The sequence below is a fragment of the Chlorocebus sabaeus genome, chromosome 9 (assembly GCF_047675955.1).
Source record: "Chlorocebus sabaeus isolate Y175 chromosome 9, mChlSab1.0.hap1, whole genome shotgun sequence".
NCBI classification, from domain to species: domain Eukaryota; kingdom Metazoa; phylum Chordata; class Mammalia; order Primates; family Cercopithecidae; genus Chlorocebus; species Chlorocebus sabaeus.
Genome location: NC_132912.1, coordinates 11,434,670 through 11,460,834, shown reverse-complemented (window position 1 = coordinate 11,460,834; position 26,165 = coordinate 11,434,670). Strand labels below are relative to the sequence as shown.

General features: G+C 46.6%; 1 protein-coding gene across 23 annotated transcripts in view; it reads right to left on the bottom strand.

The window, feature by feature from the left end:
- The window catches only part of CELF2 (CUGBP Elav-like family member 2), an 866,615-nt gene that overhangs the window by 35,936 nt on the left and 804,514 nt on the right, over positions 1 to 26,165 (bottom strand). For all 23 annotated transcript variants that reach the window (XM_073018718.1, XM_008002231.3, XM_008002236.3 and 20 more), the window contains 2 exons: positions 24,296 to 24,359; positions 11,125 to 11,259 (listed from right to left, as the gene is read on the bottom strand). In XM_073018718.1, the coding sequence (XP_072874819.1) occupies positions 11,125 to 11,259; positions 24,296 to 24,359 (199 nt within the window). The remainder of the gene's footprint in view (positions 1 to 11,124; positions 11,260 to 24,295; positions 24,360 to 26,165) is intronic.

Here is a 26,165-nt window from a genome sequence, read left to right as displayed (position 1 = left end):
GGCGATCTCCTTACAAGGGTGACAATGTGTAAGTGGAGAAACCCAGAAATATGGTTCTGGGATCCCAGCAGTTCCTACTTAGAATATGGACTCTCTCGTGGTGCGGTGGAGCTGTCATTTCACCTGTCACTAACATCCCAGGCAAACCACTGACACTTGTAGGCCTCTGTTTCCTCACGTGGATCACAAAGAGGCAGTTGGATACAGCAGCTGTACCATTTAATGATGGGACTGGGCTCGGGCCTCTGGAGAGAAAGGGCGAGGACAGGGGGCTTCTCAGGAAAGCAGGCCCTTGTCACCGTGTCACTGACAGCCCGTCTGAAGTCTGGCCTTCCTGTGGGGGGTTGGGGGCAGCTAGTCCAGATGGAGAGAACATTTATGGGAGGCAGATTTTCCTCTGGGCAACATGACCCCAAGGGTGGCAGGGGGCAAGAGGTTACCCATACAGCCCGGAGTCATCACAGCAGGGCTGCAGGCTCGCTGGGGCGCCACGTGCACTCTGTGGGACTGCTGCCCCTGCAAGGGCCTGGCGCAGAGCACATGCCACCTGCTGTGTGGCCCGAGATACAAACCAACAAATCCCCAAGGGCCTCAGGCCTGACCCTCAGTGCGGAAATCCTGTCCGGACACAGCAGTCTTGCTCTGTTTAACCCAGTCATACCATTTTGTATTCGGTAAGGAGGGGATGTCGGTTCTAGGAACTCAAGTGGCATTTGTGGTAGGTAGAAAGTTCACTGTTCCCTTTAACCGCAGAACACAAAAGCTGAAAGGAGTGAGGAAACTGTCTTCTCCCTGTATTTACGTCCTAATTTTTGAAGGAAAGGTGGGGAAGACACTTGTTTTTCAAAGGCAAGAGATTCAGAGAAAAGTATCATTGGACCTTATTCTAGTTTTAACCTAATCATCATCAGCCCTCATTCTAGTTTTAACCTAGTCTTCTGTTCTCCAGAGCTGTGGTATTTCACATCACTCCAAAATAATGAAACAATCTTTCCTATACGATGCTTAAAGATCACCTTTTTAAAAAAGCACCAGTATACAGCTATAGAAATATAAATATGTGTGTATATATAAACCTAAATGTTTCCATAAGAAAAGTGAACATTAGCAATTAATTCTATTTCACAACTGGGAAAATTAAAGATTACATGACTTGCTCCAATGACTCTTGATCAAGATGTCTACATACTCCAGAAAGACAAGTAAAATTAGAAATCCTCTATTACATCCTGTAGGTTGACTTTTTCTTAAACCTCTGGTCTGGTATGAGTTTTTGTTTCTAGCCCCAGATATATCAGTTCTTGGCCCATATGTGATATAAGTACACCCCTCTGTCCTGAATTGTTGGCATCCTCCCCAACCCTGACAGAGGCCGGTGTTCCCTCCCTCAGGCTGCACCACCTGCTGACTCAGCCCTGATTTGGGTTCGTGCCTGTGGGTTTGTGTGCTAGTACCAGGTTGAGATGGCACCACAAGGCAGGGTGCTGCTGCGGGGGCTCCTCCGAGGGGGAGATGACACGTGACCCCTCAGCAGGCAGCATCCCCCTCGCCACAGGAGAGGGACGCGCTGGGGGCTGAGCTCATCCCTCCAGCCAGCCCTTCGACTCTAGTCCAGCTTTCAGCTCTCATTGGCCTATTCCTGTTTCCCTTTGTTCTGGCTCTTCTCTTTGGTCTACAGATATGTTTATGTTTTCTCCATCTTAAAACAAAAACATAAAAACTTCCTCCTCCTAGTGACCCCAGTACTTTTACAGATTTTTTTTTTCTTTTGTTTTTTGGGATGGAGCCTTGTCACCTGGGCTGGCGTGCAGTGATGTGGTCTCAGCTCACTGCAACCTCCACCTCCTGGGTTCAAGTGATTCCCCTGCCTCAGCCTCCCGAGTAGCTGGGAACTACAGGTGTGCACCGCCATGCTCGGCTAATTTTTGTAGTTTTAGTACAGATGGGGTTTCACCATGTTGGTCAGGATGGTCTCGAACTCCTGGCCTCAAGGAGTTCCTCAAGGAACTCCTGCCTCAGCCTCCCAAAGTGCTGGGATTACAGGTGTGAACTGCCATGACCAGCCCCATTATGGATTTTTAAAAATGTTCACATTTCATGAATGTGTCATACAGAATTGTGTCCTCTCTCACTGCCTGCAAAACTGTCAACCACTGCAGTGAAGCAGCCACTCTGGGGAGAACCCACTCCCCAAGTCGAACTTCAGTCAGCTCTTTCTGCCTTTTCTTCCTCCAGCCCCGTCGTGTTCGGCCTCTCTGACACTGCTACCCAGAAAGCTCCCTTTCCATCCCCTGGTCCCTGTGTTCCACAAGCACATCCCCCAAGGCTTTCTGCATCTGGTCCCCGCCTTGCCTTGCTGGTGATTTTGGCCTGATGACCTCATCCCTCCCTGGGCTTAGGGCAGCCCGCCTGGCCTCAGCAGGTCAGTCTCAATCCACTCTGCAGCTCAGGGCTCTGGTCAGCCTGATGGTCACACATTCGACTGCTGCTGGACACATTTCACGGAATGTCCGTTCATGTGCCCTTGAGCTCTGCATGTGTCACGTCCTATCATTTTGTATGACAGCTTCCTCCTCAGCTCCCAGAACTGAGAACAGTGCTCCACTGGCCACCCAGGCCCAACACACCAACACCATCTTTCCTCCTTCCCTTTTGTTCCCCCTCACATCAAATGGGGGCCTCAGTCCAGTCTCACAAGAAGTCCATCATTCTTGGGCCTAAAGTCCTGAAATGGCTCTTCACTGCTAACAAGAAAAGTCCCAGCTCCTTCGCCCTGGCTTTCAGGGTCCTCCGTGGGCCTCCTTTTCCATATGTCCATGCTTGTGAAAAATGAGATGAACTTCCATTTGCTGATTAAATGCTATTTCTGCATTTTCACACATTTGATGTATCTTCCATTCTGTTTCTACTTTTAAAAATCCTACCTACCCTGAACATTTTGGCTCAAATGTCAACTCTTCTACTAAAATTTCCCTTCCTCCCTTGGGGCAGAACCTCTCCCGTCACTGACCCCTGTACCTTACCTGCCTTCCTGCTCTTCACCTGTGCTTTACAGGTTGGAGCATTTTGCTTACGTCTGTAGGTGGCCACTGCATCTAGTTGATGGGGACTGGTTCTCAGGATTAAACCACATCTGAACTAAAAATTTCCATTTTATTGCTTTCAAGTCTGAAGAAATGGAACTTAGTGTATACACTCCTAGGAAGTTGTGACTAGAATAAAGCTTTGCTGATTTTCCCACCTAATATAACACAATTAAGCAACACATGCTTTTCACCAGTGCTAGTGGTGATAACATGTTTATATCATACAAGATCACAGATAATTCAGTGGGAATAAAAATCTCACTGAGTGGTTGTGTTGGACAGAAAACACAGCCTGAGCTCATACAAACAGCACAAGGGGATCTGATGTGGATTTGCCACAATACAGACGACGGTGCAAAGCAATATTTAAAAACAAATCACTAACACTTAGCAGAGTCCAGCGCCACCAACAGCAAAAAGCAAATACCTGAAGAATTAGAGTTGATGTCTGCACATATTAAAAAGCCCACTCAAAACAAGGAACAATATGCTTGGTGAGTGGCAGCCCTACGATGCACGTGAGGATCTGTCCACCCCGGGGACGAAGGCACCTGCCAAGGACAGCTCAGGGCACAGGTGGAATCTACTTGCATAAATCCCAGCGTGGGCTCTGTGGTGAACCGTAAATATTTCTACCCCCACAGCTATGCGGCTTTAAGCTTTAAATTGGTTACAGACTATTAAGAGACCCCAGCCTGCTCCAGGTTGGGGCATCGCACAAACCGCCTGGAATGTCCATCCCCTCACTGGGCAGAAGTTCATTCCAGACCCAAACTCCCCGCACACACGGGGCCTCAAAACCCCTCTGGGTGGGAGGGGTCTGCATGCTGTCTCCTTTAGAAGCAAGATGATCAATGCCAAATAAAGAACATTTACTAGGAAGACATACTATTCCCAACTACTCTTTTCCCCAACAATATGAGTCTTACATGCCTAAGAACTTTCAAACCACTTGGTTTTCATGTGCTTCTGTCGAGAAGCCACAGAGCAGCCTGAGCGGCAGGGCCGAGTGCTAAACCCTCTCACTTTCTGTTTTGGTCACTTGCAGTTCTACCCTAAGGGGGGCCCTACTTCCAGCTCTCCGTCGCACTAAACACACAGAAAGATGGTATAGCTCAAAGGAGAGGAAGAAAGGAGAGAAAAGAGCTTCCCTCTCCCACTCTTGGTCTCATTCACAAAATTTAACATAAGATATGCAAAATATTGGTTATGATGTTTTAAGAGTGTAGAAGTTACAATTTATACTTAAAGGCTATTCAAATTGTTTTTACCATGGTGTGAATTCAGTAAAATGATGCTTTTTTTGAAAGCTGATGCTAGAAGAGAAAGGACATGCAGGTAGGAATCTTCATCAGCTTTGTCTACTGATGTGTCTCCAGTGCTGGAACAGTCCCAGGCACACAGATGCTTGACACATATTTGTTGAATGAATGAAAAAAAAAAATCTATCAAGAGGTGACAGTCACTACAGAGTCATTTTATTTACAGAACATGTTATGTAATGTGTGACTCCATTAACATTAATGAAAATAAAGTGAGCCCCATAATGTCAAGAGCAAATAAGACAATTTTCAGAAGAGCAGCGTAAAATGTTGAAACTTGCAGGAAATGAGCAAAGAACAGGAGGTCAATGCTCTTTCCACTGTAGCAATAAGAGTGTAAAGAAGCTTGACTGTCAGCACCATAGGAAAGCTAAAATAAAAAATAAAAAGACATTTGACAGAGTTTTTGTTGGTGCTGTTGTTGAGAAAGTCTCCCTCTGTCGCCCAGGCTGGAGTGCAGTGGTGCAATCTTGGTCACTGCAGCCTATGCTGCCCGGGTTCAAGTGATTCTCCTGCCTCAGCCTCTCAGGTTCAAGTGATTCTCCTGCCTCAGCCTCCAGAGTAGCTGGGATTACAGGCACCTGCCACTGCACCTGACTAATTTCTGTAGTTTTAGTCCAGACTGGGTTTCACCATCTTGGCCAGGCTGGTCTTGAACTCCTGACCTCTCGTGATCCACCTGCCTCGGCCTCCCAAAGTGTTGGGGATTACAGGCATGAGCCACTGTGCCTGGTCGTTTGACAGATTGAAACCCACAAATGAAACAGCCCATTTTACCAACTGGCTTGACTCTGCCTGACTGAGACACTTAGCCGCTGGTGGAGGGAAGAATGGTCTGCCTTGAGATTTCCTTCTTTCTCCTAAGAATAAACAACGACAAAAGATGGGGGTAAGGAGAAAGAGAGGACAGTAAAGGCTCAGGCCATCTTCACAGGAGTAACTGGTCCCTGCACTTATAAAACGCCCTGTATTTTGAAAGTGTGGTACAAGTAAAGAACACTCTGCAAAGCTAGACGGGACCTTGCTTTATGTAAGCAGTGTGGGCAGGCACCGGAAGACGACGTGGGGTTAGCGGTGCACACAGAGTTAATGGGCACTTTCTGAGGATGATCTGCCACGATGTTATCTTTCAAAAGCACACATTAGAGTAGGTGGTTCTTCCCAAGATGAAATGCCCTTCTCAGATACCAGACTCGTACTTATCCTATATTATGACATCAGAACATTTTGAAAGCCACTATTTGTAAAATAAGCTGCTCCTGTAATGAAAAGACTGCTTCATATGATTGTTTTGGTATAAGTTAGTATTAGATTTATTCTTCAGAAACCTGTTGGACCTGAGTATTCACCTGTAAGGTGAAACCAAATTGTGGGTTTGGTTCTTGAGGGATCCAGGCAGAGGCACGCCTTACAGGTGAACTGGGTGGGTGTGCTGACCCTGCCAACGTCACCGTGAGGGACTCAGCTGCCTTAGAGATATGTGAGCTGTACTAGACTGAACAGATGGCCCTTAAACATTTGTCTTTGACAATTTTTCCTTCACTATTCCACTGAATTAAAACAAAAACAAAAACAAAAACAAAACACTTGAGGGCCTGTGTCTGATGTGCTGTTCCAGATGCAAGGGGAAATTACAAGTAAATAACACACTGTCCCTACTTTAAAAGAACTCACTGGCTGGAGGGCAAGACACAAAGCGAGTGCCCACATCACCGTCCTGCAGACAACAGGGTCAGCATTAGTGGAGGGAGGCCGAGCATGCCCTGGGAGCACAGGCGAGGGGCGGTGTCTGCAGAATGCCTGGCCAGCACCGACACTCCAGCCCTCTCTGCCCCTGGCCTCAAGGAGCCCGACAGCTCCTCAGGAACCGTCTGCACTGCCCCAGGTCTAGAATGAGCTAGGTCCTTACTCAGCAATACAGTGTGGAAGTGATCAACCCTAACTAGAAGGCTTCATGGTAGAGGTGGCATTTGCATTGATTCATAAAAGTAGTAGGTTACTAAAAACAGTTTTTACCAATTACACCAAAAATGTTACCACAGTTTAAATTACAGAAGCAGCATAAACTATACTTTTTATAATGTGCATTAGAAACGCTTTTATACCCACCCACACTATCCTTCTCAAGAACGAGCACTACAACACATCAGTGACGTATTAGATTTTTGTGGGAGGAAATGGGGGAGATGTTCTAGGTAGAGAAGCCTGCAAGAATAATGGTGTAAAGGCTGACGGCGGGGCTGGGGTACGGGGGGTGGCCTGATCTGGGCGAGTGTGTGCTGCCCAGATTCTGGAGGGAAGCAGGCGGACCCCGAACACCACACTCAGGAGTTTGTTTCACTCCAGTCTACACCACGGTTGCCAACAGCATGCAAGACAGACAGAGGAAAGGGGCCGAGCTGGACGCTGTTCTAACAGGACAAGGGGAGAGAAGATGAGGATCTCTTCCAGGCTTCTGTTGCCTGGGAGGGAAAAGATGCTTCACAGGGAGAACTGAGGGGCTGAGGAGGCGGGCTGATGAGGCACGCAGCTGAGCCAGGGGCCGGCTGCAGCGATCAGTGACCAAGTCACATCAACTACTGGGACAATCCATTTAGCAGGGCAGGGCAGGCAGCGGGAAGGTCTGTGGGGCAAGTTGAGTTCTCCACTCTGAGGTTGTGGGACCATTGCAGCAGTCTTGGGCAGACGGCCTCTTTGTCCACCTGTCTGTCCCTTCCTCCTGCCCCTACTCTTTCCTATCTTGTGATACTGCCTTGTGCATCTCACCACTTGGAGGGGGCAGTCCAGGCCCCAACTCATTTTTATGTATTTGCCCTGCATGAACTAGAAGGCTCACAAATGTGGGTTAAAGCAGCTTAGGCATCACACTTCTTAGCATAATGCAAGTTCTCTGATGCAAATGCAGACATATACTGAAGGTGGCGACAAAGCCTCCTGTCAATGGAAAGGCCACAGGATAACTTCAAGGGTGGTTTCTCGTTTGCCACTGCTCATTCAGCTGCTCTGGTGACACAGGTGTGCAAGAACAACAGTCACCGTCCATCGGTCATGACTATGTGAGGCAGCAGGGAATGCCCGAACAACGTCCAAACACCTCCAATCTTTGTTACTTTCAGAGAGTTAAAGAGCAGGTGTCCCCACTTCCTTGAAGCTTTGTGTTTGTCACAGCCTTCAAGAAAGTTGGGGACGCCTTCAAGATGGGAAAATACCACCCAGAATTCAAAGTGATAACTCTTTGAAGAGCCAACGGTGGGAATGAAAAAATGCCTCCTAGCACTTTCGAATGGCTGGTACTGTGGGAAGAACCAGTCCATGATCCTGGAATGGGTACTTGGTCAAGTCTGCACTTACAGAAGCATTTGGAGAATTTTATAGCATCCTTTTCTTTAAAAGAAGACAGAAGTAGTTCAGTGGAATAACACGGTATGTGAATGCAATATACTTTAGACCAAAAAAACACCAACAAAATTCATATGTGGTAACAGTAACAGTCTCTTCAAGCTCTCAAAACTACCAGACAAAATCAACAAATCTGCAAGCTGAACGGAAGACAAACATTATCTTCTTTAATACCTAGCTACACCCCTTCTAGACAATTGGCCTCTTACCTAAACAGAGTCACAAATCCTCAAAAACAGGTTAAAAACTGGGTAACAATAAATGATCCAAGAATTAATTAGCTAAAAAGGAGACTGAGGTAAACAAAGGAAAAATTATCATATCAAAATAAAAGACAAGAAACATGATTAAATTAGGCTTCAAAAGACCCGTGAGAAACTCATAAAAGGCGTAATATGCACTTACCTGGTTTTTATTCTTTCATGATTTAATTTCTAATTTTATTCACTACATCTGATAATTGCATGAAACGCTTATTCTAACCATGGGCAATTTAAACTATTTTAATTTTTATCTCAAGGCCATGAGACAAAGGAACCTATTTATTGCCTAAGGGGATTTTTTTTAACAAAAATTAAAGCTTAATCTTTCATGTTTTAAAGCCAAGACTGTTTAAAATCATTTATAATAATGCTGTAGGGAGACTTTTCCTGGGTATGCAAAATTGAAATGATAAATTTACAATTATTAAAAAAATTAATAGTTTGGGGGATTGAATTGTCCCTTTGCTTTCTAGATGAATTTGTCTGAAGCTTAAGAGACACGCTTAAAAACAGGGTAAACCCCAGGCCTGTGGAGGAGAGATGGGATGAGGCGTCCCTTCATCTCATGGTGTGAGTGAACTGGCTCACGGTCCAAACAGTATGCCCAGTTTATTATTATTTAAAAAGTAAATAATGGCAATGGCCTTGGGAATGGCTTTCAACCCCTTTTACTTTCTAGGAAATTGCCTTGATGAAGCGGAGATTCATGAATTCTACTAACCACATTTTCTGTGACTTTGAAAAAGTCCCTGATGGAAATTAGACAAATAATTTACTTTCACTTAAACACCAGATTTTTTAGTTACACTTAAGAAAAATAATTGAAATGTAGATTTCAATCACTGCCGCTGCTGCACTTCAGGATTCTAATAAAATACTTTCAGTTATTATGCAAAGCATTCCTCAGTAGAGAAAAGAAAAATCACTCTCAGTGACACCTAAGTGAGCGGTGCGTTCTGAAGGGCAGGAAGCCTGTTCCAGAGCAGTTAAGGCAAGGACGCGGCGCTGGTGTGGCTTTCATGCAGCAGGGAGGAAGGCTCATCTCACAACACATTTTCCTTCACTGTGGTCTCAGGAAAAAACTGAGAATAGTCACCTATGTTTAAAATTCCTTTCCCACCAACACCTAGGCCATCTGAGTAGCCCACATTTTAAGAAAGTTGCAACAAGCTCACATTCCTCCCAACGTCGGCTGGAACGGACGCGGTCCGCCCTGGAGCCCCCACTCTGCTCTCCCCCGCCCACTGGCTCTGTCCTCTGCCTCAACACATGCCATGGCTTCCATTACGGAACTCAGGTCTCTGCTCAAAGGTCGCCTTTTGAGAGAGGGGTCACCTCCTCCAGTCCCCTGCCCCCTTTTTCAGTGGGATTCTGTCACGGCTCTTTCACTCATTGCTTTGCTTCTTGTCCAAGTCTCTGATGGACTGAAGGGCTCATGGAGGTCGGCAGCGCGTCCGTCCTGCTCACACCACACAGCACTTCCCGGGATACGATTTTTGAGTTACATTATCTACACTGATCAGCTGACAGCTGCTTCTGCATTTGACTTCTTAAACTAACAAGCCTCCTTCGGACTGAAGATGCACCACAATGCATTCACAGTACTCTGTGCTATTTTGGGGTAATCATAGTGCTCACAGGGGAGAAAAAAAATCCCACTTAAGAAAATACATTTTAATCTGATTTATGAAATCTAAGTTGAGAGGGTCGAATTTTCATTTTTTTTAAAGGACTTATTTTTATAAAGGGGAAATCCATCATGTTAAAAATGTTTATTTCTCAAAAGGGATCATTACAGGATTTACTAAGTTGATGTGTTGCACTGAAGCTATCACTTAATTTCCTGAAATTAAGGGTGATAAAGTTGATTTTTCAGGAATAGTGTTATTATATAAGATGAGGCCCTCATACAGTAACGGTATGTTTTTGAAGACACTGTACGCAGTGAACTCAATACACCTGCCGTGAGATTTCAGCACATTATGGGGAAATCCACCAGCTTCTCCTAAACATCTCTCAGACTGCTCTCTCAAAACCGTCCTCCGGGTGAAACGTCTTAGATACGTAATGTTTTACGCAGAGACGGAGGGCGACTGCTCTGTCGAGAACTGCCGGTTCTAGGAATGTGCCTCATTCGTCCCTCAAGTCAAAAGCCCTAAAACAGCCAGTGTGGAGCGGGCTGTAGCTTTCGATGTGTGCTTCCTGAAAACACACATGCTATTTTTTCATTCAAGTTTTTCCAACACTTAGCTAATCTTTGGGGCACCAGCTGATAGAGGGTCACGGGATTTTGAAAGTTAGAAGGAAGCTTGGAGACTGTCCAGGCCGTCTCCTTCATGTAACAGAAAAGGAGGCGAGATCATCTATCAAGGCCTGGAAAACTCAGAGAAGGAAAGTCAATGAAATATTTGACTTTTTTAAGTTTAAAAAAGAAAAACCCGAAATCACGGTATGTAAGCAATCACATTCTATCTGGCTTGTATGAAAAGACAACTGGCGTCTGCTTTTGAATAAGGCAACAAAATTTGTGAAGAAAAAAAGACTTTAAATGACACAGCCCAGAGCCTGACCAGGAATGAGCCAAGATGTTCCTTGCTGGACTGTGGATTTTAAAATCAAGTGTGATGGATGGAGTTGGTGTGAAATGTAACATGAGAATGATTAGGAATTTTGAAAGAGAATTCTTACATTGTTTTTTTTAAAAAAAAGGACAGGACAAAGAAAGATTAAGAGACGGAGGCTCTTCATAGTGGTCACAACTTAACTAGTGTTGAATGGACTAGTGTTTAAAACAGAGTGAATGTGAGAGAACGGCTTGCACGGTGGATTCTCTCACTGAAAACTTTTTTTCATATTATCCATAGACAATGAAAGACAAATTCGAACTTCGATCATTTTAAAAAATAAAATAACCCAATGACATAAAGTGGCCCAGTCTAGTTTCCCGGCTCCATCCTGGACACGTCTAGCCTCGCCCTTTGCATCTGGAGGCACGCAGACCTACCTGCCACTCCTGCTGCATCACCTGCAAGGGAAGAGCACCCTCTCACTCACCGGGACTCGTGAGGGCTCCCAGGGCGCTGCTCGTGGTGGAGAGAGGGTTTGCATTGGTGCTGGTGGCTGAGGTCTGGGCCGCAGCTGCAGCAGCAGCCAGCGTCGCCAGGTTCTGCAACTGTAAAGCATTCATGCCTGTGGAGAGAAGAGAAAGCTACTTTTAGCAACAGGCCTCACACTTCTACAGTTTCCAAACAAGAGAGGGCTCATCAAATCGTCAGGACACATGATGAGAGCAGATGACCTGTGCATGGTCACCTGCCTGGGTAGGAGCTGGGTTCTCCAGCCCTCTCCTCCAAGGCTACCTCTCCTTCAGTTCTCTCTGATGCAATTGCTCTTCCTAGAGACCACATACCCAGAAAGGGCTCCTGAATCCCACCCCGCAGGTCTCCCTGGCAGAGCCTGTACTTCTCCCTCGCTAACCAGTATTCTCAGCTCATGGCCCTCCTGCCACGCTGTGGAGATAAGTGGAAAAGAGGAGAGATTTCGGTGCTGACCGGCCAGAGTAGGGCCTTGTGGACTGGCAGCTTCTATGACATAGCTGCCGAGACATGGTGAGATGTGGCAACAGCTGGAGGAAGGGCTTCAAGGTAAACTCAATCCCTCAAAACGAGGTATTCCAGAAGAAACTACATTTTATTGGAAGCTGAACTGGTATGGGTTCTCAGCCTGTTAATCTATTTCTTGACAGTGAGTGGCAGCATTAACTGAACCCCACCTCAAAGGGTTGTTGTGCAGATTAAGGAAGATGATGAAAGCAAATGACTCTGGCACTATATAAGTGCTCAGTGAATGTCACCTTTTATTTTTGTTATTGCTATTGCCACTGAACTTCTCTCTGCGGATTTAAGCATGAACCCTAGAATGTGTCCATAGGGAGCTCAAATTTCACATTTGATGAATAGAATGACTGAACAGAAATGGCTGTACCTTAATAGTTTTATTTGTAAAATATTTGTATTTACCTTTTAAAGGCATTTGTATTTTAAAGAGGAACTTTAACTAGAATAAATGTGTGACTCATGAAAATAATGAAAAAAATAGAAATGAAAATTAGCATGAACATAAGAGTGGGATTAGCCGAGAGATTTGGGGCAACAATCTAGGGGTAGGCTCAGCCCTGGTGCCTGCACTGGATAGTTAGTTTAACTGTCTTTTCTCCCTGTAGGCCACTTCCATCTCTCAGTTCAAAGGTTCTCTGAATGGTCAAATTATTTTTCTGTGATTCACTTCACTGGAAGACTGCACATGTGAGAAGCATGAAACAATGGTTCTGTCCCTGCATAGAGGAACTGCAGATAGAAAGATGGTGGACTTCAACTTAATTTTACCTTCTTCTCCGGTCTTAAGTCCAGATACTTAATATCTACAGAGCAAATTTAGTCTTCTTTAGGGAGAGTGCCCTGACAGCTGCTTCTGTAATGTGTGTGTAGGGGTGTTGGTGGAGGGAAAGAGAATGTTCTAGCAACATACATCTGTAAGCCCCCAGCCATGGGGGCAGCTCAGTGCCTGGCTGCTGAGTGCTCTAGACAGCACCCTTCTGACCCTCTGCCCTGGCCTCCTCAACCAGGGTGCATTTCCACTTAGAAAAAAGTTCCTGCTGTCTTGGTTGCTAAATGGATTCACATTTTGTCCAAAGTGATACTCTATCTTCTTCCACGAGACATCCAGGCCTTTTGGCTTAGGTTGAAAGCCAAGCACCTGCTTTTCAAAACTTACTTATTTCACAAGGATGCTTGAAAGCAGGACAGAAGTATCTGTGTAATCCTGTGAATTTCTGCAAGACAAGGGCAGACTTCTGGCAACCCTGCTTTATCAAGTGAACACAATCGGAAGAAAGCACTCCCTGGTTTTCTCTCATCAAGGGTCACACGGTGCCATATTCATGAGAACGTGGGTGTTGAGAGGCCCTGGTCTCATTTTTCAGTTTTACTTTGGGAAAACGGAGGAAATACACAAGCTGCCTGGCCCTACTGCAGACCAACATGGTCCCAGCAAGGGGCTCTGTTTCCTACGAACACACGAATGCATGTTTGACTTGAATGTGAGGGAGCACCAAGGCTGTGTGAGGTCTCGCAAGGGGTGAGGTACGTTCACGCACGTCTGTCCGTGCCCTCTGGCTCTCTCATGATGCGTGCTTCCTCTAACGTGAACCATGACCAGACCACACCACCAACATATGGCTGAGCACACAAGAACAGAGCTTAGCACCAAAATCAAAGCCTACAATATGCATCTGGCACCGATTAACAACAGGCGGAGCTCCCACTGTAGGCTGAGGCCAGCGGGTCCCCTTCCAGGACATATATGTCCCTCCCAGGTGGGAGCCTCAGTGATGGAGCTGTGTTGATGGCCTGGCTCAGCTGGCCCACTTGGGTCAGAGACATCAGGTCCCTGGCCAAGGCCTCACAGCCAAGGAGGAGACCCTCCTGGGCCTGGGCAGAGCCTTCTGCCCCCATCCCATAGCCTCCTCCTAAGGAGATATGGTTTACATTTAATGCACATGCTTTTGTTAGCTGCAAGTTTCTTTATATGGTTGTTTATAACTCTTTTGTGGCTCACATCATACCCTATGTTGACACTATTCATATGTATTTCTTGCCCTCCCAACCAGATATCAAGTTCCTTTAGGACAAAAATTTTGTCTTACTCATTTTCAAGTCCATGTAAACAGACACACACGCGCGCACAGTTGAATATTTATAGTATGTGATGAGCAAATCTGTGTGAGACAAACAGGGTAACAGACACTTTGACATTTACATAAATTGCTCTAAAGAGTATTGTCTATATAGAGCTAGCCAAGGTTTTAGTTTTCCCCATTCTTTATTAGTTCGTTGGTATTTACAACAGCATCAAATATTGGCTGTTTCCTCTCAATCATTAACTAATCCACTGTGCAAATACTTAACAGCGCCCATGTTTAGTCCTTCTCTCATCCACTGACATTCACTAAAGGTCCTGGAACTGAGCCGACAGCACTCAGGTTCTCTCCACTGCCCGCTCCTTTAGGATCCAGGGCTGAGGGCCTGTGTGTCCTCCTCTACATTTCCCCTCCACACACTTTACCACCCAACAGAGTTTCTGACACTCTGCTAAGCCTTTCCCTGCTGCTGCCTGGGAAGTCCAGGGCGGGTGGCTGAGTCTCTGAGGCACCACACTGAGGCATGGCTAACATTGCTCAACAGCCAGACTGCAAGGAAAGGAAAAACTATGGGTCAAGGAATCTTAGATGAAGAGTGGAAAGGAGGGGACACTGTGATCCCTAGCATCTGAGGGATCTGAGGACCAAAGGAGAGAAAAGTTAGTCAGAACCAATCGAGGAGGAGGATCCATATTTGCTCATCCATCCATCCATCCATCCATCCATCCATCCATCCATCCATATAGCCATCATCCACCCATCCACCCACCCACCCATCCATCCGTCCAACTATCCATCCATCCACCTAACTATCCATCCACAGATCCATTATCCTCCCACCTATCCATCATCCATCTACCCCATCCATCATCCACATACCCATCCATCTCTCATCCACACACCCATCCATCCCTCATTGTGGGATAGATGCTCCCACCCATCTATCCATCATCTACCCACCATCAATCCATTCATCCATCCACCCACATATCTACCCAACTATCCATCCATCCACCCACCTATCATCCACCCATCCATCCATCATCCATCCACCATCCATCCATCCACCCACATATCTACCCAACTATCCATCCATCCACACACCTATCATCCACCCATCCATCCATTATTCTCCCACCCATCCATCCATCATCCATCCACCATCCATCCACCCACCCACATATCTACCCAACTATCCATCCATTCTCCCACCCATTCATCCATTACCCTCCCACCCATCCATCATCCACCCATCCATCCATCATCCCCCCACCCATCCATCCATCATTCACCCATTTGTCCATCCACCATCCATCCATCCACCCACCCACATATCTACCCAACTATCCATCCATCCTCCCATCCATCCATCCATTATTCTCCCACCCATCCATCCATTATCCTCCCACCCATCCATCCATCATCCACACAGCCACTCATCCTTCATCAACACATCCATCCATCCCTCATTGTGGTATGGATCCTCCCACCCATCCATCCATCTATCCATCATTCACCCACCATCTATCCACCATCCACCCATCCACTTATCCGTCCATCATCCACCCACCCCTCCGTCCATCATGCTCCCACCCATCCATCCATCATCCACCCACCACACACTCATCCATCATCCACCCACCCACACACTCATCCATCATCCACCTATCACACACTCATCCGTCATCCACCCACCCCTCCATCCATCATCCAAACACCACACAGTCATCCTTCATCCACGCCATCCATCATCCACCCACCATCCACCCATCCACTCATCATCTACTCCACATTCATCTATGATCTGGCACTGATTAATGACAAGCAGAGCCACCATTCTAGGCTCAGGCCAGGGGGTCCCCCTCCAGGACATATCTGACCCACCCATCCATCCATCATCCACCCACCCATTATCCACCCACCCATTATCCACCCATCGTCCATCAACCATGCATCCACCCACCCACTCATCCATTATTCACCCCCCATCCATCATCTACTCACCCATCCATCTGCCCACCCACCCATCATCCACCCATCTATCCATTCACCATCCATCCATCATCACCCATCCATCCATTATCCACCCACTCACTCACCCATCATCTACTCATCCATCCATCCATCCATCCATCTGTCCGTCTGTCCGTCCGTCCATCCATCCAACCCATCCATCCATCCATCCATCCATCCATCCATCCATCCATCCATGCAGTAGTTACTGAGTGGTCATGATGGGCTAGTCCCTGTGCAAGACACTGAGGATAAAGTAAAAAACATGATAGTCCATGTACCTGAGCAGACTGCTGGATATCAGAGCAGGAAGATGTCAGGGAGTGGGGAAGAAATCCTGCCAGTTCATCAGTTTCTTGAAATAGGCCCAGATTCAGAATGAAATCCTCCTTTAAGTCTTTGATTCGATGGGGATGGTAGAGGAGCATAGGAAAAAAACAGCCCAGCTGAGGAGCTGCAGGAGATGTCATCCCTTCCAGCCTATCCCTCTCCTAGTCCTTGTGTGCTGACCCATGAGGCTTTCATGGTCCTCCCTACTCTTATTTTCAGAACGAAGTGCTCATGAGCCAGGTGTGCTAGCATGTGCCTATAGTTCCAGCTGCTCAGGAGGCTGAGGCTAAAGGATCACTTGGGCCCAGTCCAGCCTGGGCAACAGAGAGACCCCATCTCCTAAAGAAAAAAGAAGTGCTTGTATACCAGAGGTGAGGCGGGCAGCTTACCTGCTCACGTTTCTTGGAACACAAGCTCTACTGGTGACACCAGGGACAACAGCAGCAATCACCACCACCTCCCGAAGGCAGTACAGGCTGGTCAAGAAGAGCTCAGGCCCTGCTCTCACACAACCTGGGCTGAAAGCTGGCTCTGCCTCACCTACCGACAGCCTGTTACCTGGAGCAAGCTAGTTACCTGTTTGCACCTTGGGGTTTTCAACTATAAAGTGTGACTGAAGTAGAACCCACCTCTTGAGGATTAAGAGAGTAAATGGGTCAACACACAGAAAGCTCAAACAACAATGCCTAGGGTAGAGTTAAGCTCAAAAAAGCAGCTCTCAGACTAATAACTGCAATAATTCTGTCTTAAACGATGATGACAACAGAAGCAAGAACAAAGTGCATGCCAGGCAAGCTCCTCCGTTCTTTACGTGTGCCCTGCTACTAGGGTTCCTAACACGTCCCCGTGGTGTGGGCACTGTGACTCTTGTACATGTTACAGAGGAAACGGGCGTGAAGAAGTGAAAACACCATGAGCCATTCTCCAAGGGTCGCTCCTGAAAGGAGAGCCCCGCCCTTTCCCTGGGTGCCTGTCCTCTCCCTGCCAGCCTGGCCTGCCCACGAGCTACCCTTTGCCCTCTCGGCACCCATCTGGAGCTCTTCTGACCTCCTCTTCCTTCTCCTCCTGTGCTTTGGCATCCGTTTTATTCCTTAAACTTTGCCTCTGAGAGAAGTTTAGAAGGGATAGGGAAGGAGGGATAGGGAGGGAGGAAGAGGAAGGAAAGGGCTGGTCCAGCACAGGGTTTCGAAAGGCAATGTGGCAGGGGCCCAGAAGTTCACTCCACTCCCCAGGTCCCCATATCCGCTGGGAATGGCCTTGCTCGCCCCACCACAGTCTGAACAGATGTGAGAGCTAGGGCAGATTCCAGTCTAGTGCTGCTTCACCAGGCAATGCCGCGCCCTGCCCCAGGGTCCAAGAACATTGGGGCCAATACGAATTTCGTGCATGCCGCCTGAATGCCAGAGGGCTGGGAATGAACTTGTGATCTTGTCTTCATTTGTAGCTAAGAACTAGGTTAACTATTTAACCACTAACGACTTAACTATGTACTACATTTTGATCTCTCAATCAATTTGGCAATTAACACACATAAATATTTTTTGAGACAGGGTCTTGCTATGTCACCAGGGCAGGAGTGAAATTATGGCTCACTGCAGCCAACATCTCCCAGGTTCAAACGATTCTCCCACCTCAGCCTCCTGAGTAGCTGGGACTACAGGTGCTTGCCACCACACCCAGCTAATTTTTGTAGAGAAGGGTTTTGCTATGTTGTCCAGGCTGGTCTGGAACTCCTGGGCTCAAGAGATCCTTGCCTGCTTCTGCCTCCCAAAGTGCAGGGACTACAGGTGTGAGCCGCCACACCTAGCCCAATTTCTTAACGTGATTTTCTTCTACATTCATCCCCAGAATCCCAGATATTACAGACCACTGGCTCTAGCTGCCTCAGTGACCAGACAGACCATCGTCCGCTGCTGCTTCAGTGCTCTTCGTTGTGTTCTTCATCTACCCCACATCAGGCCCCTGAACTTGGTGCTTCTGAGGCAGAGGTCCCTGACAGGGTTTAGGGTCTCTGCAAACTCTCTGAAATTTTATGAAAAAGTATGTGTGTGATGTGCATGCAAAATGTTTTTGGTGACAGACCCTCAACAGTTGAAGAACATCTGACCTCTTTAGACAATCTGAAAGAGATACAAGTGGTAGTGGAAAATCACCGCATGAGAGCCCGGGGGTGCAGCAGTGACTTGGACGGCCAGGAAGAAATGAGAGCTGAGGAGTGAGGACACAGAGAAGAGGGAGGATGCAGGAGACAGTGCCTCCTCCCAGTCTGAACACATGCACACACACTTGCACCCAGGCACGCACACGCACACGCACACCAGCATAAGCAGCAGCCAGGTGAGCCCGAGATCCTCTAGTCGTAGCAGCTTCCTGGGCACAGGGGACAATGGGGGAGGACCCAGCGGAGGCTGGAGCCAGGAAGCCCCAGAGAATAGCCCTTGAGACCCCTAGGACTTCCCCTGCCTCCTGGGCATCTCACTCCAACCAGGACCGAGGCTGGAGGGCAGTGAGGGCACCGTTTCCCCCGCCCAGAGCAGCCTCTGTCCACTCAGCTGGGCAGAGGCCGTGGCCCATGTGTTCTCTGTCTATCCTGTCCCATGGACATCCCTGCACCTACCGATCTTATAGGCGCTACTGACCGTCTCACGCTGTGTCACACCACAGTAATAACCTGAGGTGAGAATAGAGTGGGGACTGTCTTGGCCCTGGTATTCCTGGGCCCTTCCCTGGCAACGATGCACATCCCCGGTGGCTGATGTCTTGGCTCCTCCCGCCACAGATGGATCCACAGTCACAGCGCCATCACCTGGAACGTGGTCATCTCTCCTGCCTGCCTTCCCCTCCTATGTTAGGGAGAAGCGGTTTTGGGGAAAGGCACTGGCTTGATGTGCAGACACCAGCCAGGGCAGCTGGGTGAGGACAGAGGTTCCCTCTCCCTCCGTAGCCTGACCAGGCTTCTCGGACACAGGCGTCAGGCACAGGCCTGCTCCTGGATGGGGCGCGGGGCCTCTCCTGAAACTCCCCTTATTCCTCCCCAGAGCTAACAGCAGGCTTCACTTCTGCTCATCTGGAAGTCGTCTTTCTGGTTCCTCTCTGTTGCTCTCTCTTTTCTGAGGTATGTGGGTGCCCCGTCCTTTCCCCGTCTCAGCCCCTCTCCCAGGCGCCTCCTCAGTCTGCACCCCAAGTCACACTTTCTCCCACACGCTCATCCTGAAAGGGTACCAGACGGAGAGGCACGGGCACACGCTTGGCAAATAGTTCCTCTCGGAGAAGAAAAACCGCATTTGACTTTATGAAGCACGCTGCTCAGATGGGCACCTCTCGAATCAGGGGCAATAATCCAGTGACTGAACATGCAAAACATTTAAGTAAGTTTTAGGAACTCTAACAACGGGCTATGAAGATGGCAAAGAAAGTTGAGAATACAGGGATTCAACTTTTCATTCAATACTTGGGGAAAAAAATCCTCCTCAAAATGAAGAAATTATGTACCAAACAGATGCGCAATATGCCTACTTGAAATTTAAGATTTAAAAAAAAATATTTATAAGGAGAAGGGCATGAAAATTTAATTTAATGTTCACCTTAGGTAATTTTGTGTCTTATTGTTCATAGCAATTACCATAAATCTGCATATCAATAAGCATGAACAGATGTCAGTTGTTACAAGTGCTTGCCAATCAGGTCTGTTAAAAAGTGACAGATGGGTGGTTATAGAATGTTCTCATAAGGCCTATTAGCACATTCGCAGGAAGCGTCTGCAGTGCGGACTGCTGGAGACTCAGCTTGGGGAGGAACCAAGTTCTGCGTGGGTCTTTGTGGATGTACCAAGCACACTTCACAACTCCAGGAGCGCCTCCAATTTGACATTCTCAGACCTCTGATACACTGTTTTTGAAATGTCTTCCCTCCTCTCCACTTGTGCCAGACACCAAGACAGTCTTCTAAGAGAACAGATCTCAAGCTGATGAAAGAAGAGCTGCTTCACGGTTTTAAGCAAATATTTGCACTCTACAATTCTATTGTTACCTTCAAAACTTAGACCAGATATTCTGGAAGGGAATTACTACTTGCTTTACTCAGAATCAGAATGGAAACGAAGGCGTTTCCTCCTGTTCATCAAAAGACACTTCCACCGCACCTTCACAACCTCTGTAATTGGTTTAGTAACAATTGTTTATCCTAGAAAAAAAAATTCCCCCTAACAAAGAATAACTCACTCGTGATAAACTTGAGATGTTTTCCAGGATGGAGGGAGGCGGCTTTCCTGTAACCGCCGTCTCTGAAGTGCTTCCTAACAGTGTGGGGGCCGTAAACACACTCGAAGGGGTGAGACACAGAGCACGGTTTGCCAGCCTGGGTTTGCATCGGTGAACTGGACCTGAAGCTTGGTCCTGCCACCTACTAGCTTAGTGCCTTCGGACAAGTCTGCTAACCTCTTTAAGCCTCAGTTGCCCAGCCGTGCAGTGGGCTACAGTCCCTACTTCATCAGGTTGTTATGTATTAGGGAATTCTATATATCCTAATCCTTGTTAGGTCACTGACTACTGCTGTGGTCTCACATTACTCATTTAACCTTTTCATCTTCCCTTTTTCCAATTGTAATGTAGTAACAAAGTGGTAGTCATGTCCTCAGCTTGCTATGAGGATTGCTGCATGATTTGTAAAAGGAGCTTTGTTAAAAGCAAAATGGTAAAGCACTACCCCTCGTTTTTCCACTGTGATGCTCTTTGGAGTTGATAGTTGTTACAAACAAATTAAAGGCAGAGAAGACACTTTCTCTTATTCCTTTTCTCTTTCAAGAAAAATCCAAGCTCTCAGCCCAAACTCAGACCCCAAGCTTCTGAGATTTCCGAAATTCACGGAACAAGTATCACTGCTGAGTGAGAAATGGACAAGTTTTTATTACACATTTTAAGAGGGAAAATAAAAACCAACCAACTCCAAGGAGGCACAAAAAGTAGATATAAAAGCCGTCAGTTTATCAAGGTATGTTCCTAATCCATTTTCTGCTTCTAAATTCAGTATTTCGTAAAGGTTCTCTTTGCTAAAAACGATAAAGCACACCTGAAGTTATTTTTAGTTTGAGGGGAAAATGGTAAGATTTTTTGGGAAAGAAAGTACAGCTGATGTCTCATTCAATTTTATGGATGCAACGACTTAGGAACCAGTTGTCTCAAATTTCTCTTTTTTTTTTGGTTTTATTTTCTCCTGAAACTGAAAATGTTTTACCCATATAAATGTGGCATTTTACACTCTAGCTATAAACCTTATCTCCTGAAGGACACACCGGGATGCTCTGAGGGTTGTTCACAACAAAGTATTATTCGTTTCTGAAATCGGTTTTCGCTTTTTGGTGACAGTATTCCAGGCTGGATTGCTTGAATTTTAGATGCAGAGATCATTATATATACGTATGTCCACGTAATACAGAAAAATTACATGTGAATTGTTGATGCGCCCACTCTAAGGAGGACACAGTATCAGTCACTCAGTAAGCACTGTAACATCAGGTGGTGTCTGGGATAAATAACCTCTCGGCTTTCTTCAATCCCACTACCATATGCTTTCTATTGTATTTGTTATGTTTTATGTTATACAAACTATCCCCAAATCCTCAACAACTCATTTGTAAAGATACTATCATTAGTTTAACATTCCTTTGGTCTATACATATTGCTGAAGTCATATTTCTTAATTTAAAAACCGGGCATTTAACTTAGGCTCCACTGGGGATTTATGTCTATTGAGTTAGAAATCTATTCACTCATCCACTCGAGGACACTCACAAGCAGCTCTTAGAGGGGTGAGAGCCGAGTCTGCCGGCCACTGGGTCATGCTCTCCTGGAGCACCGAAGAGTATCCACAGAGTATCCTGAAGCATCCAGGGAGGTGAGGGCAGAGGGAAGGAAGCAAAGGGCTCTGGGGAATTCTGGAGAGAGGCGCCCCTCTCACATTTGGGGGAGCTGGGAAAGCTTCTCCCAGGAAGGAACCTCTATCGCCCATTCACCATGATCACTCCATAACATGGGCACAGACTCATGGCAAGGGCAGAGGTAAGCCCCACTTCTGGGACAAGACAAGAGAGTAGGAGAGGCCATATAAACTTTTCTTCACTGGTGGAAAAAGTACTCCAAACCATAATACTTCAACTACTCAGAAAGAGGAGACCTGACGATCCCTATAAATGCAAGGTATTCTTCACGGAGCCGACAGCTACACCTTGAAGACTGTGAATATTCCAAAGACACTGAATACTCCACATGATGGTAGGGAATGGCCTGTCCAGCGTTTGATTTCCTAGCCTATGTGGACTCAGCGTGCTGAATTTCACACATTGAGGATTCAAGAAATTGATAATTTGGGAGGCTCAGAGCACATACGGATTGCCTTTAAATTAGCCATCTGCTCCTCGGCACCTTGTAAGGTGACTCCCAGATACCCTCAGTTTTCAAATGAGCATGCAGAGCGTGCAGGGGCTGGCATCCTGACCTGCGGCTGGTGCGGCACAGGCACACACATCCTAATGAAAGATGACAGGGCACGCTGTGCACCCGGGACACCACGCTCGGCAGCAGCCTCAGGACCCAGTGACCTTCTCTGCATAATTCTACTGTGGGAGTAGAAAAGCCTGAGGCCACCTCTAAGGAAAGCCCCTAATTTCAGATCCGGGGGAGTCCATACTATGCGAGAAAAGCAAATCTCCCATGGGCTGAAAGTGTGACAAATCTTAGCATTTATTTTAGAGCTTGCAATCAGGAGGTTTTCTCTTTTAAAACACAGAAAATCCCCTGAATATTTTACTTATCTCTCTCCAGCTCCTTTCGTAGAATTAAAAATAAATTAACCATTCAATGTGATTCTTAGCTCCAAGGCCAGCTTCCCGAACCATATTCGTAAAGACGCTGCTGAATGATTTAACTATCATTTCAAATTATGTGTTATTTCTAATAATCCAAAAGCTATGTTACAACGGAACCAGGTGGCGGTGCCGATGGATTTAAAGCCCAACGATGAATTCAGTAGTGTTTTTATTGCGGGTCAAGGAAGACCATCAGCTGATGAGTTTCCAGGAGCCGTGGGCCACAACGGCTGGGCTGCCAGTCACACGCCACACCCACGGAGAAGCCCCCTTGAAAGTTTTTCCAGATTCATTCAAAGTGAAACAAGAAAAAACAAACAAACAAAACCCAAGGATACATATTTAAAAATGAAACAGCAATATGGAAAAAAGGAGTTTTCAAGGTGACAAAGAAAAAACGCTTCGTTCTGCACATGCAGGTTTCATTGCACTGATTCAGGGCGTCCTTGGTTAAAACAAACCATGCTTGGTTCTAATATGCCAAAAACCTGTTCTTCTCCTTGCCCTCTCCCCCCACCTTTTTGGAATGAAACAAGGAAAAGGCTCTCTGACCATTCCTCACGGCAGGTTAATGGGCACCTGTGTTCTGATTTATCGCACTTGCTGCCTTCCCTGGCCTCGTGTTAGGTAGGGAAATCGGCACGGAAGGTGGCACGGCAGGAGTGACCTTTCGCTAATCACCGCACCTCAGTTACTACTGGCGCAGCTCATTAGAAGAAGGATCCTTCAACAAGCTGGCTTTCAAATGCAGTCACACTTTGATTTTCTCGAGAACAAAGATTCTACTTTCACATAAAAGCTTCTGATGCACGATTCTGTCAACTGGGGCACTATAGTAAAAAAGCCACCCTGTTAATTGTCTGTCGTTATCAAGGGGCTGCAAACCGCATCAAAGATAGGCCTGCAATCCTGGGTTTCATTACGGAGGTCAGAACATTTTTATTGACTGTCTATTATTAAAATTTTAGAGGGGTGTCAATCATTTGGCTGCCCTAGATATAGGAATCTGGATGGAAAGCCCCCAGTAATCAATCTTATTTATAAAAACAACAAATGACTAGTCATTTGTTGATATAGATGCCAAGCAGGATTTCTCAGCCCCTTCATTCTATAGCTGTCATGCACAGTGAAGGTGGGTGGGTAATCTAAGAGGTAGCAGAGACACTTCAGAGCAGGCGGTTCCAACGTTAACACCAGACACAAAGCTAACAAGTCTGATCACCATTCTTGGTTCTCTTCCCCTGCTTCTTCTTTGTCCTCGGAACCAACCCCAAATTCTGACAATGGCATAGTCAAAAAGAGAGGCGTGCTTCCTGACTTACCTGCCATCTGTTGGATGCCGCTGAACGCGCCCAGGTTGCTGGAGGAGGTGGCCTGCTGCAGGAGCTGCAGATGAGTGCACAAGGACAAAGTCAGGGCTAGGTGGAGAAGGTGAGAGCAAAGTAACGCCCTCATTAAACTGGGGACAAATTCAGTTTACTTTGCATTTACAGGGTTGGCTGCTATTGCCTATTGATGGACTGAAGGTCCCCAGAGCTGCGGCTGTAAATCCATATTCATGTCTAATCTCTATTAAGAAACATAGACACTGGGGAAACTCACTAACACTGCTGCCTTAAAACAATTAATCAATTTACTCTTTTTAACAACCAGGTGTTAAATCTATTGAAACCAACATAGCGTGACTAATTATTTCTCTCTGTAGTCTAGCAGTTACCATAACTCATCTCTGTCAATCAGGGTCCATTCCCTCCCTCTCTTCTACTTTCCAGCACCGTTCAGCTTTCTTCATCCTTCATCAGAAGCACATGGGTTCACTGACTTTATGTTGGCACATGGTGCCAACATAAAGATCATCATGGTAACTACGAACATGAATGCATCTATTCACAGCTGTACAGCTGCAGCCACCACTACATGACCAAGCAAATGGGCAGTCGTTTTAAAAGTCCTCGCTGCAGAGTGAAACATACAGCTCGTCAAAACTTAGAACTATCTGGTGCTGTGTGCGTTGAAGTCACGCATTGTAAATGTCAGTCTTCAAAAACATTAATATACCTGCGAGGAAGTCTGCATTTTCCACTAGTGCTTTCAGGGCTGCATTTTTCCTGCCACGCAGAATGAGTGGGTGCCATGAGATAAAGGCATGGGGCCCCTAGGGTGCTGCTGGACTTGTCCAACTCAGCTGAACCGCAGGTTAACTTAGGTGAAAGACTGAGTGTTGGGCTGAACTTACGGATCTTCTATTTGGTAAGGTACACCAGTACAGATAGAGTTAGCAGTGGCGCCAAGCATACAGTTATCTCCTATATTCAAATGTACATGGATACCAGAAACACAGATTTACCACATTTATTACTGAAATATTGTTGTCACACTATGTACTTAGGAAGAACAAGATTAATTCACTATTTTAAAAACAGCTTTCAGAGCCAGGTGTGGTGGCGCACATCTGTAATCCCAGGACTTTGGGAGGCCAAGATGCGGGGGATCACTTGAGGTTAGGAGTTCGAGACTAGCCTGGCCAACATGGCGAAACCCCCATCTCCAGTTAAATTACAAAAATTAGCCAGGTGTGGTTGCACATGCCTGTAATCTCAGCTTCTTAGGAGGCTGAGGCATGAGAATTGCTTGAGCCTGGGAGACGGAGGCTGCAGTAAGAAGAGATGGTGCCACAGCACTCCAACCTGGGCAACAGAGCGAGACTGTCTCAAAAAAAAAAAAAAAAAAAAAAGCTTTCAGAATTGATTTGAGGCTCTGTGAAACAAGCTAGAACACTGTTCCTCTGGGGAAGTCCAGGTCTTTCCAGTTTGATACGAAAAACCCTACACATGGATATGGCTCGAAAATGGATCCTAATTGAGGTAACAGCACCAAGCAGTGTGGAATTATCAGTGGCTGATTCCAGCAGTCCCCAACCTTTTTGGCACCGGGGATAAGTTTCGTGGAAGACAGTTTTCCCACAGACCAGGGGTTGAGGGGAAGGTTTTGAGATGAAACTGCTCCACCTCAGCTCATCGGGCATTAGATTCTCATAAGAAGCACGTAACCTAGACCCCTTGGCATGTGTACTTTAGAACAGGTTCGTGCTCCTAGGAGATTCTGAGGCTGCTAATGACCTGATGGGAGGTGGGACTCAGGCAGTAATGCTTACTCCCCTGCCGCTCCCCTCCTGCTGGGCAGTCCGGTTCC